Source organism: Myotis nattereri (assembly GCF_964212035.1).
Source record: "Myotis nattereri genome assembly, chromosome: 4".
NCBI lineage: Eukaryota > Metazoa > Chordata > Mammalia > Chiroptera > Vespertilionidae > Myotis > Myotis nattereri.
Window position 1 is genome coordinate 40228994 of NC_138079.1, and position 20109 is coordinate 40249102.

A 20109-nucleotide genomic window follows, 5' to 3' on the forward strand; every position below is an offset into this window, starting at 1 on the left:
GGGTGGGGGACATTAAATGGTGATGTCAAAGCACCCCCTCCTATAACAATTACTTTCATATATGTTTTTAAAAAGTTACATTGGGGCTAAGATAAATGTTTTTATTCTCTACTGATGTTCTTTTTATTTATTATTATGTGTCCAAACTCACAATGAGAATGTAAATTTTTAATACCTATTGCTTTTAACATACTTATTTACTTTCCTCTTCATGAGTGTCTTACTCTTAAGCAATTTAAATAGTTCAGTTTGTTTTGGTCATTGTGTAACTCCCTGTGGGCTGGACTTTCAGGCATAGCTGATTTTACTTTATGCCATGGGAGCTGTCAACAGTGAGTTGGAGCCATGCAGGTGATTGATATATCTTCCTCTAAAGTCCAAGACAGTTTTTTGCTGTCTGCCCCTTTCCTAAAAGATGTGGTCTTTGAAAAAGTATTGCTAACTACTATGTATATATACAAATGAAATAATCATTATGATTTTATGTTTATTCTGCCTTATAAGTCCAAATAGTGAGTGCCAAGGAATATGTAAAACTGAAATACTGTACATTTTTAGCACTTGCCATCCCAATGGGTGCTTTAATCCTAATGTTTCAGATTAAACCTTAGTTTTATACTCTCATCACCTCAGTTGTAGGGATTATACAGATATTTCTTTCAGAAAGTAAATAAGAAGCCATTTCAGCATTTAGTTGCTCATCCAGGCCTCACAGAGAGTAAACAGACTTAAAGGGTAACTATGCTATTTAGCAGCAGCTCTGACAGTGAACCTGAAGGCAGCATGCGTTGCTTCCTCCTGTAGTGTTCTATCAGAGTGACTCCCTTAGGGGCAGGGTGGTAGAGCCATGAGGAAGGTAAACGTGGCATAAGGAACTCTGCAGAAGGGGCTTATGAACGTGGCAGGTACCTTACTTGAGCTGAAGTTTTTCTGCTCTCTTTACCTTGACTTCTGCTCATCCACATGGGGAAAAAAAGAGTCTCTAGGTAAATACCATTCCAACTGTGTCACAGTCTTACTCCCCTCTGAATTGCTTTGCAATTTAAAACCAGAACATGGGAAATGAAAGGAACAGAAGCACATAAATAACAGCTAATGTAAGTTCGAAAATAAGGCTTGTTTTGTGGATGGCCTGGGAATTCAGATTTGGAAAACATCTGTCTGTAACTTAATTCATATATTAGACTTTAAAATTTGAAATGAATCAGGTGTTGTTATATTATTTATATTTTCTTAAGAAATCTTCCTAAAAGGCCAAGTTTATTTTTAAAGTAATATGCATTCATGTGTCTTGAAAATAGAAATTTAATTTTTGCTTCAGCATTTACCTTAATTTGGAAAACATATCTTATAAAATTGTGAAATGGGATTTGAAAGCTCTGTTGTTAATCTTAGTTATTATAAGTATATTTAAACTGCATTTCTCCTCCATTAAGCCTAGAAAGTAAAGTCTTTAATGGATTTGTTCATGAGGACATTTTTAGTACTAGTATAGATTTAAGTATATTTTGCAGTCCACTTTAAAAAATGCAAGTTAAATGAGGTAATAACCAGAATATTTTTACTCTACTTTTTAATAATATTAGTTTACAGCCTATCCTATATAATAAAGAGCTAATATGCTAATTAGACCGGATGATGGAACGACCTTCCGGAATGACCTTCCAGAATGACCAGTGGGCTGGGGGGGCAGGGCCATGAGGCAGCCAGGGCTGCGAGGGCCCACCGCCTTGCATGAATTTCGTACATCGGGCCTCTAGTTGATGATAATAAAGGCTTCTTTCCCTTAACCTTGGACAGTGGTTAATCTGATCAAACATTAAGAATTTGAATATTTTCATGGATATACATATGCAGATATATAGACTACAAATAAAAAATAAAACACCAGAAGTAGTTTCTATTTATCTCAAATATGCCTTTAGTAAAAATGATACTTTATAAACAGGCATGTCAAAATTAAAATCATCATTTGAAGAAAATTCAAATTATGTCAACATTGGAAATGTTTCTTTCATGAATGAAGAAAATTTAAGTTTATTTTTCCTCTAAAAACGAAACTTATTTTTCAGAAATTTATTCTAGATTGCTTAATGTCTTTTGCCCTGATTACTAAATCCTAATTTAAGAAATTTCTTTTTCCCATTAGAGATGAATAAACAACAACAACAAAAACTTTAATTTTTTAAGAAAAAAGTAGTATGAATCTAAACCTAATTCTGGGTTTCAATTAACTTAGGTATAAAAATCAATGAGTTTTACTTAAGGTATTTTTTTTTAAAATGTATACTATGGAAATGGGAAATATATTCCTTTTAAGAAAACCTTAGAATCATTGTTTTCTTTTTAAAACTGTTATAAAATATAAATGATGACATTTCTGATCTTGGTTCTTAGAAACAAAACTAAACTAGATTTATTTTGTATTAAGAAAGAATATAACGAAACCTGATTTATGAAGTATATGCTTCTTAAAATGAAGATGAATTACTGTTTCTATTTATAATTTAGATAAACCACGAAAGGAAGTTAATAAACTGAGTGAGCATGAACGATCCATCTCTCCATTACTTTTTGAAGATAGTCCTCCTGATTTGCAGCCCCCAGGAAATACTTCCCAAGTGAACGTTGAAGAACAAAATAATCCTCAAATACTTCAAAACTCAGTTGTTTTTGGAACATCAGCCGAGGAAGTGGTAAAGGAAATTCGCTTCAGAATTGAGCAAAAAACAACACTGACAGCCAGTGCAGGTACTTAAACAGGATATTGATGGCTACAATAGTTTTAATTTTCAGACTGGCTAATTCAAATGTAATATTAGTAGTTTCTCATTATAAAGTATAGAGTAACATTTTACTTATCCATTTTTTGATTCATTTTCTAACAACCTAACCTATTTAGAATGCCTAGAACCTATAGATAAGTTTGAATTAAGCCAAGAAGCCTTTAAGCCCAAAGAAAAAACTGTTATAAATCTCATGTAGCTTTCCCGTTTTTAAGTTCAAAATATATTTTAATTATTTTTGGACATAGTACTTTTTTAGTTTTCCCTTAGAAGACTGCAGTTCTTCCAAGGTTACTGTGCAGGAGAGACCCCAAATGACCACAAGGGAGTGGACAGAAGAATCACCAACTCATAACTATCTAGAACCATCCAGTGAAGGGAAAAAGAGCTTTACATAGGTCAGTAGCACATAGGGTAACATCACTTAGCATAGAGACTGATATTTGTCATAAGTGCCCTAAATTATTTTATAAAAACCATCTTATGTTGAGGTTAGTCTTTTCTTTCTATGCCAAAACATGAGAATAAGTAATAAAATTTAGGAAGATGTATATAAACAATGAAATGAACTATTTAATGATTATATTAGAATATTCCTATTTCAATTTATCTTAGTCATTTAGACTCCTCTATATTATAAAACATCTTTCTTAAAAGTAGTAATTTAGCCCTAGCCAGTTTGGCTCAGTAGATAGAGTGTTGGCCTGCAGATTGAAGGGTCCCAGGTTCGATTCTGGTTAAGAGCACATGCCTGAGTTGTGGGCTTGATCCCCAGTAGAGGGTGTGCAAGAGGCAGCCAATCAATGATTCTCTCTAATCGTTGATGTTTCTATCTCTCTATCCCTCGCCCTTCCTCTCCGAAATCAATTAAAAAAATTTAAAAAAATAAATAAATAGCCCTCATTTTTGCTGTGAAAATAACTAACACAATCCTTTTTTAAAAAAATCATAGGAAGCCCTGGGGAGATAGATAATTACTGTTATTTTTATTATTTATATATTTACTTATATACTTAACAAGGCATATAATTATGATTTTTTTTGCTAATATCTGGGTATTCTCTTTCAAACAGATGCATTTTTTATTTATTGAATTTATTGGGCTGACATTGGTTAATAAATTATATAGGTTTCAAGTGTACAGTTCTATAATGCGTCATCTGTATGTTGTATTGTGTGTTCATCCTCAGTCAAGTCTCTTTCCGTCACCATTTATCTCCTCTTTACTCTCTTCTACCTACCTCTACTGTTGCCTCTGACAATGAGTGTTTTGTTTTGTTTTGGTTTGGTTTGATTTTTGCTTAATCCCTTCACCATTTTTTACCCACTATTATGTTTAAAATAGCATTTCACATCATTTCAGATTTTTTGTACTTAACATTATTATTTTTCTGTATTGTCATCACATATTTTAAAATCATACATATCAACTTTTTGAGTCATCAGAGTGTTCTTCTTTTAAGGCATTGCCCCAAACACAATGTTAGCAAAAGTATGCAGTGATAAGAATAAACCAAATGGACAATACCAAATTCTCCCCGAAAGACAAGCTGTGATGGACTTCATCAAGGACTTACCCATTAGAAAGGTGAGATTTTTATATAAAATGTATCATACTCTGAGTTCTGAAGAGATACTATTTAGTAGGATAGTAATTGTTAGCTGAAAGGTTTTAAAACAGTAGGTAACAAGAACTATACTGGATGATTGAATTTGAAGAAATCTTTCTATTAAACCCTTAAATTGAGGTTTAGGATCTTATTTGCTGCGAAGTTTTAAGTAAGTAATAGATGGCAGACTTTTCAGTGTACCCTTGCCAAGGAAAATAAAAATAAAAGGGATACTGGTAAGAATCCTTTCAGCTGTGACTCATATACAATCTTAGTTCTAAAGTACAGGTTGCTTCCTGATTAATAAGTATGATACTTGAAAAAGATTTAAAATTTTAATTGTTTTGACAAAAACAAACAAGTTAAAACACTTTACCATCTTTAAAAAATGGTAAAATGATCCCTTAGGAGTTATAGAAAGGAGACTACATTTTATTTTTAAAGTTTATAGATTTTTCTGCATATTTATGCTTCGTAAACAATAATTGCATATACTTTTTGATGTGCTAGGACTTGCTTTTCTCACAACATAATGTATATGAGTGAATTTAAATAAAGCATTTCTCAATGCTCAGAAGAAAGGCTATATCAAAATATATAATGTATAATGATTACTGACTAGCTTAGTATATAAGGTGTAGCTATAAAGCAGTATTTTCCAATCTGGTTTTTAAGGTATGAGTAGGTATTCTATAAAAAAGGCTCTAGGGTCAAATAACTATAAAATCTACCACCCTTATGAGTCACAAAGATACTAGTATATTAAAGATTCATAAGTGTGGCAGTGAAGATTTCAATTCAAATTTGTTTATCCCACCATTCCCTAAATTTGCCTGACTACAGAACTCCTTATTTTTTTAAAATTATTTTATTTTATTTTATTTATTTATTTTTGTTAATCCTCACCCAAGGATATTTTCACATTGATTTTCAGAAAGAGTGAAGGGAGGGGGAGTGACAGAGAGAGACAAACATGGACGTGAGAGAGACACATCGATTGGTTGCTTCCCGCATGCGCCCTGGCCAGGGCTGGGGGGGCAAATCTGCAACCAAGTACGTGCGGGGCCTTGCCCGGAATTGAACCTTCAGTTGGAGGGCCGATGCTCTAGCCACTGAGCCAGATCCACCAGGGCAGAACTCTTTATTTTAATGCTTTTAAAATTTTCATGCAATTTTAAATTTAAGTTTTCCATGGAACACTAGTTTAGGAAATGTGTCCAAAAAGAAATTAAAGCAGTTTTCTTATGAAGATAGTTATATTATTCATGTTTTTTATTGATTATAAAAGGTATAATGAGATTATAATATCAGTTCTTGCTTTAACTTAAAAATGTATTAATAATAAATATTGATTCTCTTCTAGGTTTCTGGAATAGGAAAAGTTACAGAGAAAATGTTAAAGGCCCTAGGAATTATTACTTGCACTGAACTCTACCAACAGAGGGCATTACTTTCTCTTCTTTTTTCTGAAACATCTTGGCATTATTTCCTTCATATTTCCATGGGTCTAGGTTCAACACACCTGACAAGGTATCTATATGTATATTCATTCTGCTTTCTCTTTTTCTTTCCTTTTTTTTTTTTTTTTTTTTTTTACTTTATTTTTATTGTTGACACTAATAGTGTTCCCATTTTCTCCCCCTTTGTCAACTTCCACGCAGCCCCTGCCCTTTCCTGCCCTATGGCCATTACCATAACTATTGTCTATGTCTGTGGGATAACAGTTTTAATCATTGAAGTGGACCCTATAAGGATAACATGTTGTAAAATTATTTTAGGTTGGTTCAATTTAGAATATAATTTTAAAATTAGAGTCCAACGACTGGATGTGGGAGAAAAGGAAAAGACGAATAAAGAATCCCTTCTAGGCTGTTGGCTACAGCAATTGGATAGATGAACAAGAGAATGATAGGCACTTTCTTTTCTGCCTTGTGCTTTGTTTAGAACATAAGAATACTAGAACACTGGTGGTCTAGGCCATGTGTAAGCATATTAACATCTTACCTATCTACATTATTTGGGTGATAGTTTTATTTTTAGATTTTAAAAACTCACTGTTTTTCATGATATATAAATTTGGTACATTAAATCCTCTTGTTTGACTTAAAGGAACTCGGTCTTTGAGAAAGCAAATAAAACTTAAAGGAACTCGGTCTTTGAGAAAGCAAATAAAACCTTTTTTTTCTTCATTCAAGGGATGGAGAGAGGAAAAGCATGAGTGTCGAGAGGTAATATTTTGATATTATTGTTCATAATTTATGCTATTTTAAACTAACTTTTAATTTTTAGGAAAGTATCACTGAAATTTAAAAATCTATTTTCAAACCTCAGAACAATTTTCAGCATGTCACACTCCTGAAGTAAATGTCCCAGTACACTGCTGTATTATCTTCACTTGCTATTCTCTCAATGGAAAAAAAGTACACTGCAGTTATTTATTTTTTCTTCCCCTCCCCCCCATCCCTGCAGTTATTTTTTTAATGTTGTTTTTTTCCCTATTCAGTGAAAACCAAGCATTTTAGGATTCCAAATCTTAATATCTAGACTTTATAAGAAAAATTATACTCAGCGGTTATTTGGTAAATTTAAGACATAACAATGGAAGTTCTTCCTAAAACTCTTCAAATATTGGTGAATGAGCAGAAGCATCAAATAATAAGATATTGATGAAAGAGCTTAGAGATTATCTGTTTCATTGGTTTACAATATTGTTCAGACGTCAAATGAAATCTTGATGGAAACCTTATTGTTTTGGGGAATATGTCATTGTTGAAAAGTCCCTCAATTTTCTCCTCAAAGCACCAAAGTTCCACTGAGACATTTAAGAACCACTGACCTAGTACAGAATTATATTAATACTAGTTATATTAATGACTGAAAAAAATTGCTTTGAGGCTTAGATTTACATATAAGCACTTAAAGGAAAAGAGGGGAAATAAGCATCCAAGAATGAGATAGTATTGTCCTATTTAATGAACTGTGACTATCCGTTGGTGGTTTTAATCTTCTTTTAAAAAATTATAGAGAGCCCTATCTGGTTTGGCACAGTGGATAGAGCGGCCTGCAGACTGAAGGGTCCTGGGTTTGATTCTGGTCATGGGCACAGGCCCAGGTTGCCGGCTTGATCCCCAATAGGGGGCATGCGTAAGGCAGCCAATCAGTGATTCTCTCTCATCATTGATGTTTCCATTTCTCCCTTCCTCTCTGAAATCAATAAAAATATATTTTAAAAAATTATAGAGAGAGCAAAAGTATAAAACTACACTTTTACTGCCCCAGCTGGTGGCTCAGTTGGTTGGAGCATTCTCTCATACACCAAAAGGTTGTGGATTTGATTCTTGGTCAGGGCACATACCTAAGTTGTGGGTTCCATCCCTGGTCGGGGCATATACAGGAAGCAACCGATAAAACTGATCCATGTCCCTCCTTCACCCCTTCTCCCTCTTTCTCCCCCTCCCTCACATCAAGAAAAACATATCCTTGGGTGAAGATTAAAAATAAAAAGTACACCTTTGCTAATCAGCTTAACTATCTAAATGATCTTCAATTATTAAGTAGATCTTAAATGCTTTTCACTTAATTATATCTTAATTCACCTGAAAACTTTATTCTGTACTGCAGGAAATATAACTAAATTATCCTGAATTATATTTTACTTTGTGCACCAAAATCATTCTTGTCTTTCTAGGACATTCAGTGAGATAAGTAAAGCAGAAGAACAGTACAAGTTGTGCCAAGAACTTTGCAGTGAACTTGCTCAAGATCTGCAGAAAGAAGGACTTAAGGTACTTTATTTTAGTGTAGTGTTCTTAGTTTTAAGTTTTTCTAGTAATAAAATGCACTTTAATGCAAGAATTAGACTTTGAATACAAAGTGGGAAATGTCAGATAAGAGTATTCTCATCACCAGCAAAGAAATTTAATTCTGACCCTTAGTTGAAGCCTGTGATAAGGTCATTCTGTGAAGAAGCAACTTATAGGGTAGAGTGGTTCCAGTATAACTCCCGAGGAGTTTATACTGTCTCAGGAATACATTTGAATAAGTTCAAAATCAGAGTTATATTAATATTAGAGAATAAAGCAAAGGGAGAAGGATTTTCCTAGAACTGTATTAACATTATAAATGCCTTTTCAGTCATCTTTACTGTTTTTCTCTTATAGACAGTGACTTTCTAGAGTAAGCATTTTGTTTCAAGGCTCTAATGCAGGTTGTTTAACACATTGAGAACAAAATCTGGAAGGCTTTGAACTTTGTGTTTATAATCTTCACTCAAAACAATATGTATTTACTGTTTTTCCAATACTCTCAAACCAGTTATTCAGAGTTATTACAAAATGTAATGGTGATTACCAGAGGGAAAGAGGAGGTGGTGGGAGGTAGAAAAGGGTAAGGAAGAAATAAATGGTGCGGGAAGGAGACTTGACTTGGAGTGGTGAGTATACAATACAATATACAGATGATGTATTATAGAATTGTACACCGAAACCTATAATTTTATTAACCACTGTTACCACAATAAATTCAATAAAAAATTTTAAGTATTAAGACATTATCACAAAGCATAGGATAATTAATTGATGAGTATTTTCTTATCATTTTTCTCTGTCATACTTTGATTGTAAAAAGAATTGATTTTTTTCAATGTTTAAATAATTTTCTTTTTAATCCTCACCTGAGGATATGTTTTTATTGACTTGAGAGAGAGAGAGAGAAACATCAGTGTGTGAGAGAAACATTGATCAGTTGCCTCCCATACACCCCAATCAGGGATCACACCTGCAAGCCAGATATGTGCACTGACCAGGAATTGAACCCAAAACCTTTTGGTGTATGAGATGATGCTCCAACCAACTGAGCCACCCAGCCAGGGCCATTAAATAAACTTTTAATTTTAGAATCATTTTTAGATTTACAGAAAAATTGCCAAAATACTATAAAGAGTTCCAGTATACCCAGTTTTCCTCATTATTTACTTCTTGTATTGCCAGAGTATATTTTTCAAAACTAAGAAACTGACATTAGCACATTGCTATTAACTAAACTGCAGAATTTATTTTTCCATTAATGTTCTCTCTCTGTCCCAGGATTCAGTCCAGGGAACCACATTGCATTTAGTTGTCATGTCTTCTCAGTCTTCTGTAGTCTATGATAGTTTCTCAGTGTTTCCTTGTTTTACATGACCTTGATTGTCTTGAGAAATAGTGGCCAGATACCCTGCAGAATATCTCCCAACTTGCGTTTGTCAGGTAGTTTTCTTTAGATTAGACCATGGTTATGAGTTATAGAAAGGATATCACAGAGGTAAAATGTCCTCATCACATCCTATGTGGTACAGTAGTCCCCCCCTTAGCTGAGATTTTGCTTTCCACAGTTTCAGTTATCCACAAACTGAAAACATTGAATGGAAAATTCTTGAAATTAATCAAATCTTAAGTTTTACATTGTACATCGTTCTTAGTAGTGTAATGAAATCTCATGCTGTCCTGCTCCAACCTGCCCGGGATGTGAATTATCCCTTTGTCCAGCATGTCCACACTGTATATGCTACTTGCTGGTAATCACTTAATAGGAGTCTTAGTTAGCAGATTGTTTATAAGAGAGAGAAAGAGATCACATTCACATAACTTTTATTACAGTGTATTTTAATAATTGTCCTATTTTATTATTAGTTATATTGTTAATCTCTTACTGTGCCTAATTTATAAATGAAACTTTATCATGAGTATGTATGTATAGGAAAAAACATAGTATATATAGATAGGGTTCAGTGGTATCTGCAGTTTCCGGCATCCACTAGGCGTGTTGGAACATTTACCCACAGATAAGGGGGAGCTACTTTATTTGATAGCTACATGATGTCATGGGAGATGCTAACCTTCATCCCTTGGTTATGGTAGTTCTCCATTGTGAAGTTACTATTTTTCCCTTTCTATTCACTATTCTTTGGAAGTGAGTCAATAAATCTAATCTACTCTCACTACCTCCAGGAGGTAGTAAAATATATGTAACATAAAATTTACTGTTTTGACCATTTTTAAGTGTACATTTCAGTGGCACTAAGAACATTCATACTGCATAGCCATCAGCACTGTCTATCTCCAAAACTCTTTCATATCCCAAACTCTGTACCCATTTAACATTAATTTTAAAGGGAGTTCTAACATGTAAATTGTTTAGCATAGTATCTGTCGTATACTAGGCACACAATAAGTATGAGCTAGCCACAGACCTTTTCACTGAGGCTCTATTAGAAAGACTTTTTTCCTTCCTTTTTAGATACTGAATTGACCTCTAAAAGAGCTTGGTGAAAAAGAAAAATGATTACTTAACTTTGCCCTTTATATAAAAGTCTCTTATAAAAATTCATTTGGAGAGGAGAGTAATAATTATTGGTTAAAATGGGATTTTTTAATTACTTTTGGATTTCAGTTATTCTTTATGACAATTTTATTACTATGTTTTAGAAATAATTGATTATACTTTCATATTATATGTACATATGAGAGCTTTATGAGTTTTTCTAACCTGTAAAATAACTTTTTTTTCCAGAAGTTAGCAAGCCATATGTAATGTATTCTGCTTATTATAGGGTAGAACTGTTACCATTAAGCTGAAGAATGTGAATTTTGAAGTAAAAACTCGTGCATCTACAGTTTCATCTGTTGTGTCTACTGCAGAAGAAATATTTGCTATTGCTAAAGAATTGCTAAGAACAGAAATTGATGCTGATTTTCCACATCCCTTGAGATTAAGACTTATGGGTATGACTTTTCTTTTCTTGCTTTTCCTTAAATAACTAGACTTCCCTAAAGAATCAACTTTGGAAATATTCTCACCTCCAATTTATTTCTTAAAACTGTTTAGGAATTTATACTTACGCTGCTGCCATTTTTCTTAATGCTTAGAACCTGATGCATATGAAGCTATGATAATTAATTTAATTCCAGTAAGAACCAATAAAAGTTGTCCTTCTCCTTACAAATATTGAAATCCTTGGGGCTAGGCTTTTCAGATTTTAGAAAACATACTGAGTATATTTTGTAATACTCCTTTGAGATCGGAGGAAACACTTCATGTTCAAACACATTAATATTTTTGTAGCAAAACAAAAAATATTCACACTGAGTCGTAAAAACTCTAAAGGGTTTATTATAAGCAACCATATGTTGCTTGCAATTTATCTGGGCTTTTTGGATTTCAGAATTACAGATGAGGGACTAAAGCACTATTTAGCCACCACATGGTAGGAAAAAAATTAAACAAAAACAACAAAGAAACCATGTTTCTAAAGTGAATTGGGTAAGAGAATGTTTATGGATAAGCACCCCAAATGCCAGCTTAGTATATTACTAAGAGTGGGTCATTAGCCATATTTTCATATATGAAAGACAGCAGCTGCAGAGTTCAATTAAATAAAGTATATTAACTAAAAAGAACTAAGAATAGATGTTAATAGCAGCTTTATTCATAATTGCTAAAACTTGGAAGCAACCAAAATGTCCTTCAGTAGTAGGTCAACAGAGACTGTGGTACATCCCTACAATAGAATATATTTAGCCATAAAAAGCCCAAGCTATTTCCCTGGCCGGTGTTGCTAAGTGATTAGAGCATTGGGTTAGACCCACGCACCAAAAGGTCTCGGGTTCGATTTTCAGTCAAGGGCATGAACCTGGGTTTCAGGTTCATCCCACCCCAGTTGGGCACTGTTCATGTTCAGGTGGCAGCCAATTGATGTGTCTCTCTCACATCAATGTTCCTCTCTTCTCTCTCTCTCTCTCTCTCTCTCTCTCTCTCTCTCTCTCTCTCTCTCTCTCCTCTCTCTCTCCTTCCTCCCCTCCCTCCCTCCCTCTCTCTCTAAAAAGCAATGGAAAAAATATCCTCAGATAAGGATTAACAAAATAAGAAACAAAAAGAAATGAGCTATCAAACCATGAAAGACATGGAGGAATCTTAAGTGTATGTTATTAACTAAAAGAAGCCAATCTGATAAGCCTACATACTGTATTATTCCAACCATATAACATTCTGGAAAAGATATGTAGACACTAAAAATATCAATAGTTATCAAGGGTTGGTGGGAAGGGAGGAATGAACAGGCAGAACACAGAGGATTTTTAGGGCAGTGAAGCTATGCTATACGATGCTGTGAAGGTAGTAGATACATATCATTGTACATTTGTCAAAACCTATAGAATGTGTAACACCCAAAATGAATCCAGTATAAACTATGGACTTTGACTGATAATGTTGTGTCAGTATAGGTTCACTGGTTGTAACATATGTACAGTTCTGGTGGGGGTTGTTGATATATGTGTATATGAGTACTACCCCCACACATATACACATGGGAACTCTGTACTTGTTGCTCAGTTTTGCTGTCAACCTAAAATTGCTCTAAAAACTAAAACCTATTGAAAAAAAGGAGCTAAAGTATCTATGTAGTTGACTCCCAACTAGTTACTCGGTATTTATTAAATGGTATCATATGTTAAGATGTTAATTGAAAGACCCATATAATCATCTAACTCAAATAGATACCTACTAATTAGTAATACCCAGTTTTATAAAGGAAAGCATATATTTCAACTCAAAATGCCAGCTTCGGAAAAACATCCTTTAATTCAGAAAATATACAGTGTTGCTTATTATTTATCTCGGAACAGCCTTTTGTAAATATGTCATAACAGTACTTGCAAAATGTGTTTATGAATTATGAGTGAATTGGCTTTTAAATTTGAAATTGACTAATTGTGCTTGGTTTAATTTAGGTGTGCGGCTCTCTAGTTTTCCCAGCGAAGAAGATAAGAAACACCAACAACGGAGTATTGTTGGTTTCTTACAGGCTGGAAACCAAACCCTGTCAGCCACTGGGTGTATAGAGAAAACTGACAAAGATCAGTTTTTAAAACCTGTAGAAATGTCTCATAAGAAGAGTTTCTTTGATAAAAAACGATCGGAAAGGAAATGGAGTCACCAAGACACATTTAAATGTGAAACTGTGAATGGACAAGGTGTACAGACATCACAACCATTCCAAGTTTTAAAGAAGATGAGTGCGAATTTAGAAACATCAGAGAGTTCAAGTAACAATCAGATATTTACCTGTCCTGTTTGCTTTAGGGAGCAAGGAAGCATCAGTCTGGAAACCTTTAATAAACATGTAGATGCATGTCTCGGTGGACCTTCGGTGAGTGAAATGTTCTCATGTTCACATGTTTCCTCTACAGAAGTTAAGAAAGAAAATGTACATTGTTCTTTTTCACTCTGTGAGAAGCAGGATTCTGAAACCCATCAGAAGAATACAGAAATCACTTCAGAAGATTGTGTTGAGTTGGTAGAGACTGTATGTAATCCATCTGAAACCGAAAGTGTAGATGCTTTAAGTAATAAGCTCAGCAAAGAGGAACATTCTAGTCTTCCAAGCACATCGTTTAATATTGAACACTGTCATCAGAATTCTTCTTGTACTGTATCATTACAAAATGAAGATTCCGGGTCACTGAGGAGGCAAGAAACCCTCCAGCCTCATTCATATGAAGTGATAACAGACCAGGTTCTAATTTGTCCTGTTTGTAACCTAGAGCAAAAGACTTCAGATCTTACCCTGTTCAATGTGCATGTGGATATTTGCTTAAATAAAGGCATTATCCAGGAACTGGAAAAGGATAAAGTTAATCTAGTAAATCAGCCCAAAGAAAGCACCAAAAGTACTGGTAAGTTTACAGTAATTTTAAAGAACTTTATTTTCCAGGAATGTTTTATTAAAATTGAGATCATTGTTAAACCTTAAACACATAATATTAAAGTGACAGTTTATTTAGGTGCCTGTTAGTTACCTTATTATAAGTTAGAATGGATTGAAACCTTTAGATTTTAAATTCAGGGGAAACTTTCATTGGGGTTTGATTTAGCACAGAATGAACTCAGAAGTTTAGGGAGCTGAGTGATATAACAAAAAAAGAAATATCCTTCAGAGAACATTTGTCAAGGCACAGTGGTAAATTAACAATAACTTACATAGCCAGAAAGCCTCTTTAACTTGTTCTTTGGTAGTTCTGACTCTGGCCAATTTTCAAAAATAAAATTAAGTGTAACACTAATAAAATAATTATAAAGAAATTATGCTATCAAGTTAGTTTCTGGTATGTATAAATATGAACTGTGTAATACTAAGGAATTTTTTATTATCAAATTACAATTTTTTTTTTTTTCCTGCCAGAACCCTAGTTAATACATTGCTCTGGGAAAACTATTGAACATATTCCCTAGGAAGCATGTATACTAGTAAGAATGCTCATAGTAGTGCTATACTAGTAATAGCCAAGAATTGGAAATAAACCAAATATTCAGCAGTGGTGGGATGGTTACATTCTGTCATTGTATATTCCAATCCAGTCAGCTCTAACTTTTTACATTTTTCTGCAACCCTTTATTTCTTATTATTCACTATGGAATTTTTTCATTTTTCTTCCCTCTAAAGGTAACTCAGGCAGAGTACAGAAGACCATAACAAAACCCAAAAGGTATGGCTAATTTGAGTCTTAATAAAGCTAGCTATAAAAATCATATTTTGAGGTTGAATTTTTAGATGTTAACATTTTCTTTTATATTAAGTACAATTTTTAAAAAATCAATTATTTGCAAAATTATTTTTTAAAAATCTCTTTCTGCATTTTAATTTGTTGTTGTTTTTTAATTCCAGGTCAGGATCGATGACAAAATCCTCAACAGCAAAGAAAATAAAACCAAACAATCCCAGAAACACCCTGGATATCTTTTTTAAGTGAACATTGAACATTTAAATTGAAACTTGTTTTTATAATCATTGAGCTATTCCTCATTTTAAGTTTACATTTAGTGAATGGCCAATGCAGCAATCTCTCCCCAATATTTCCTGTACATGAATTTGGAATATATACTAATTTACTTCTGTATACCTTTTTGATATCATAAGAATTGCACTTCCTGTTAGAGATATTTTTACAATGAGAAATTAAGGAATGGGATCAAAAATTGATTTCTGTGTTTATTAAGTTTTATAGTGAATATAAAATCATATATTTGTAAGGGCTCTCAGAGGTGCATAGAAACCCTTTTTAGCATAAGAACTTTTCAGCACTTAACCATTTGTTGGCACTGGTCTGCTATATGTGACCGTAGTGTCTTCTACAATTTTGTATATTCGTATTTTAGCTCCTCGTACCTTCAGATACCTCATGAGCATTCATAATTAATATTTATCATGCATACTATGAAGAATATTAGCTTAGCAGGACTAGCATAAGTGGTTCTGTTCCTTTTAGGATAATATCACAGTATCATTTTCTGTGTTAAAAAATTTTGCTTAAATATGACTATTCATTTGATTTTTTAATTTAAAATTCTTTCTTATAAATAAGCACTTGATCCACTTTAAAAATTTTTTGTCTAAGATATAAAGTAATTATTTTCTTATCTAGAACTTTAAATGGCAATTATGTCTTTACTCTGCACAAATCTATAAAGAATAAATTGTACATTCACTTTATTTTTATATAACCTTCTAGAGAAAAATGTATAAAAGATGAGTGTGTATTATAATAGCTCATTTATCTTAGTTATATTTATGTCATGTTTTTATTAATATTTCTAAAAGAAGACAGCTTAACAGTAAGTAGTTAACTTAAGTAATTTCTCCAGATAATTTAGTGCTCAGTAAGAGTTTTTATCATTAAGAAGTATTTAATTGAAACATGAAGATGATGGTCATTTTGTGGCTGTTTTAAAGAAACAAATCTTTTGTTCTCTTATATCTCTTGTGTGTTTTTCAATTGTAGATAGCACCATATTTGTTTTCTACCTTCCCTCAAGTTTATATTTATTGTGTTTTCAACATTAAATACTAAATTATTTTCATTTAGATGATTTATTTGAATGTTATTTAGTCATATTTAATAATTCAAAATAAAATTTAAAATATGTAGTTGATCTTTTAGCCAATAGAAATGGTTTCCTTCCTTTCCACTCTTTTTCCATCTTAGTGCTTTTACTTTTATTTTCTTTGCTAAAAATTCTCTTCACATCCTTTTCTGTTTAATCTAATTCCTCCAACTCATTTTCTTTTCTATTGTAATTTTCCTTTGGGGCATTTTTAGAAAATACAGCAAAGCTACAAAGTATAAGCATTTATAATCTTATCTACTTAATAGGGTCAGGATATAAGGAAGGACTTGGGAGAACATATTTGTAGCACAATAACTGAGAAAAAACTAGTATCCAGAGTATATAATCCAGAATATATAAATGACTTCAATGAATCAGGAAAAGAAAAAGACAGCCAATAGAAATTTGGATAAAAGACTTTAAATGGCACTTGACATAAAAAGAAATATAAGTAGCCAAGAAACATGCACATATTCTCAGCCATTTTAGTAATAGGGAAATGAAAAGTAAAAATACAGAGGTGTCATTACAACCCTACCAGATGCACAAAAATGAAAAAAGGGTTCATTGTTCTGTTCATGATTTGGAGCAACATGAACTCTTACTTTGAAAATAATCACTTTGGAAAACAGTTTGCCTTTCTCAACAACCCAGCAACTGCACTCCTAAATATACACCTTTCCTAGTTATTTTCTTTTTCTTTTTTTAAAATATATTTTCATTGATTTTTAGAGAGAAAGGAAGGAGAGGGAGATAGAAACATCAATGATGAGGGAATCATCGGTCAGCTGCCTCCTGCATGCTCCCTACTGGGGATTGAGCCTGCAACCTGGGCATGTGCCCTGACCAGTAATCGAATCGGTGACCACTTGGTTCATGGGTCAGCATTCAACCACTGAGCCACACTGGCTGGGCTCCTGGTTATTTTCTATTTTTCCTCCAGATCACACTTTGCCCTTCAGTACCCTGTGTTATGTCCATCAGGGTGTCATGGCAATGGGGAAGCCACTGCAGAAGATTTGAGGGAAGAAGAAAGGTGAAGTTGCGTATTTAGTCCTTCATGTACCTTTTTGTTAAGTCCCTTGACCTAAGGTCACAACCTCTTATAGGAGTCCATCTTCATATTGCATTCTCTGCTCGCTCTCCAGGTTCTGATAATCCGTTTCTTTCCTCACCTCTTCAGCCTAGGAGTGGCAACAGAGCATTGCTCTTAATAGCCCTGGGGTGCTGCACTACCCTTTATGGTTTCCCCATACCCTGCCCGCTCCTATAGAAATGGTCCCTTTCTTAAACTCATCTCAAATTACAATTTTTTTTTTTTTCCTGCCAGAACCCTAGTTAATACATTGCTCTAGGAAAACTCTGGGAATACTATTGAACATATTCCCTAGGAAGCATGTATACTAGTAAGAATGCTCATAGTAGTACTATACTAGTAATAGCCAAGAATTGGAAATAAACCAAATATTCAGCAGTGGTGGGATGGTTACATTCTATCATTGTCTATTCCAACAATAGAATTCTACACAGTGGTGAAAAATCAGAATGTGGATGGATATCACAAAGATAATGTGGAGCAAAAGAAGCAAGTAAAGAAGGATGCCATCAGCATGATTCTATTTATATAAAATTCAAAACAGTTAAAGCTAGACTATATTGTTTTAAAGATGTATCCATATGAAATCAAAGTATTTTAAAAAGCAAGAGTGTTGTTTTCCCAATGGTTAGAATTATGATTTCCTCTGAGTGAAGGTAGGCGAATGTGATTGGGCAGTGGCACCTGGAGCTTCTGGGATGCTGGCAGTGTTCTGTTCCTTGTCTTGTGAGGTGATTGTATGGATGTTCATTAAAAAATATTCTTTAAGCTGTACAAATATATTTTATGCACTCTTGTTCATATGTGACCTATATCACAATAAAAAAAAAATGGTAGAAACTGTTTTGCTCATCTGCCTTTTCCTCCATCTCTGCAGGCTACTAACTTCAATAGAGAAAAAAGTACATTTCTCTCTTCTAGGACTTTGCTGAACACAGCAAGAAAGTGCCATCCTATACCAACATTTTGAGTTTTTCTTCTAATACTTCCCCTAATACTACAGCCTCAATCAGCATTTGGTCTGCCTTCCAAAGGACAGCAGTTGACAATTTGACCTAATACTTTGTCACCATCAAATAAGTCACCAGCTTTTCAGCCAGTGATATTTGTGTCCCCACTGCCCAAAGTCCTCCCTCAAACACTAAGCCAATTCTGTACATTAGGTTTTGTTACTTGCAGCACCCTACTTTCTGTATGAGTTCAGAATTTCACTTCAGCTGTGAGTTACAAAAGGCCCAAATGAGAGCTTTTTAAAAAAAATCCGTTTTAATTTTCACTTAAAGCCTCCGATTTTCTTGGCCTCACGCAGTCAATTTCAGGTCACAAGATGGGCTTTTCCACATCCACCCCTACATGTGAGTTCCAGGTAGGAGGACAAGAAAGTGAAAATTACAAAAGGGCAACAAATTTGTCCCTCTTTAAGGCGCTTTCCTGGAAACCCCACATAATTTTCACATATCTCAAACTCATAGGGCAACTAATAAGGATTCCCCATATAATATGGGAACTGGGAAATGGAGTTTTTAGCTGGGTCCATTGCTACCCCAAACTGAATCAGGGTCTGTTAGTAATTCTACCTGTACCATAAAAAAATTCCTCTTGAAAACTAGATAAATTATCACATTGGTGACATTTTAGAAGCATTTCTTAGAAATAACACAGGGTGCCCTCATTTTTTTGGAGGTCCTAGCCAATTTAATAAATAATATGAATGAAAACTGGAAACAAAAATAAAACTTTATTGTCAGTGTGTTTGTCTATATTTTTTAAAAAAATTTAGATTTAATAAGAGTTCAACAAGGTTATGACTACAAGATCAATATATAAAATGAATAGCATTCCTAGACCATAATAACCAATTAGAAGATATAATAGAAATAATCTATTACAGGACAACGATCTACAAGGTACCTAAATGGCAGGTATCTATCAAAAAATATGCAAGAACTTGGGAACTACAAAATATTACTGAAAGATCAAGAGTACATCTGAGGAAATGAAAAAAGTAAGTTCATGATAGGAAGGATGATAAAACTTGTCCCCAAATTTTTCTATAAATTCAGTGAAAATAAAAACAAAATCCCTCATGTTTTTTCTTGGGAGTTAAGTAGATCCTAAATGTTATATGGGAAAGCAAAAGCTCAAGAATAAGAAGGTAGAAACACAGGTCCTATTACATACCAAGATTTATTTTAAAGCTATAGTAACATTATTATAAAGCTATAGTGTTACTATAGCTTTATAATAAATCTGGGGCACAAAATGTTCTCTTGTATAATTAAGAAATAATCACTTTTGCTTTGTAATACACAATTGGGTTAGCAGTTCAAGAAAAACTCAAATGATATGGTGAGAATTGGAAACATGATTCCATTTACTAAGTAAACCATAATACTGAACTTGTTCCCCTTACAAATGTGAGTTAATTTATGACAATCTTAGTATCTCATTGTTGCTGTCTACAGAAGGCTCAGGGCGACAGAAGGTAATCCAGAAGCAAATGGTGGTAAACCTCTCTAACTGCAGTCTCTTAAATTTACTATAATTTCAAACTCATATATATATATTAGGGTCCCGTGAACGAAATTCGTGCACCGGGTTGGGGGGGGGTTGGGGGGGGAGGGGAGAGTGTCCCTCAGCCCAGCCTGCCCCCTCTCACATACTGGGAGCCCTCAGGCATTGACCCCCATCACCC

At 33.7% G+C, this 20109-nt stretch overlaps 1 protein-coding gene across 1 annotated transcript in view; it reads left to right on the forward strand.

Moving 5' to 3' along the window:
• Positions 1–16747, forward strand: part of POLK (DNA polymerase kappa) — a 60160-nt gene extending 43413 nt beyond the window's left edge. Inside the window, exons 7-15 of the mRNA XM_081089432.1 lie at positions 2512–2751; positions 4250–4374; positions 5760–5926; positions 6592–6624; positions 8085–8181; positions 10986–11157; positions 13165–14109; positions 14877–14919; positions 15099–16747. Coding sequence (XP_080945558.1) covers positions 2512–2751; positions 4250–4374; positions 5760–5926; positions 6592–6624; positions 8085–8181; positions 10986–11157; positions 13165–14109; positions 14877–14919; positions 15099–15183 — 1907 coding nt within the window. The 3' untranslated portion in view covers positions 15184–16747. The remainder of the gene's footprint in view (positions 1–2511; positions 2752–4249; positions 4375–5759; positions 5927–6591; positions 6625–8084; positions 8182–10985; positions 11158–13164; positions 14110–14876; positions 14920–15098) is intronic.
• Positions 16748–20109: the final 3362 nt, after the last annotated feature.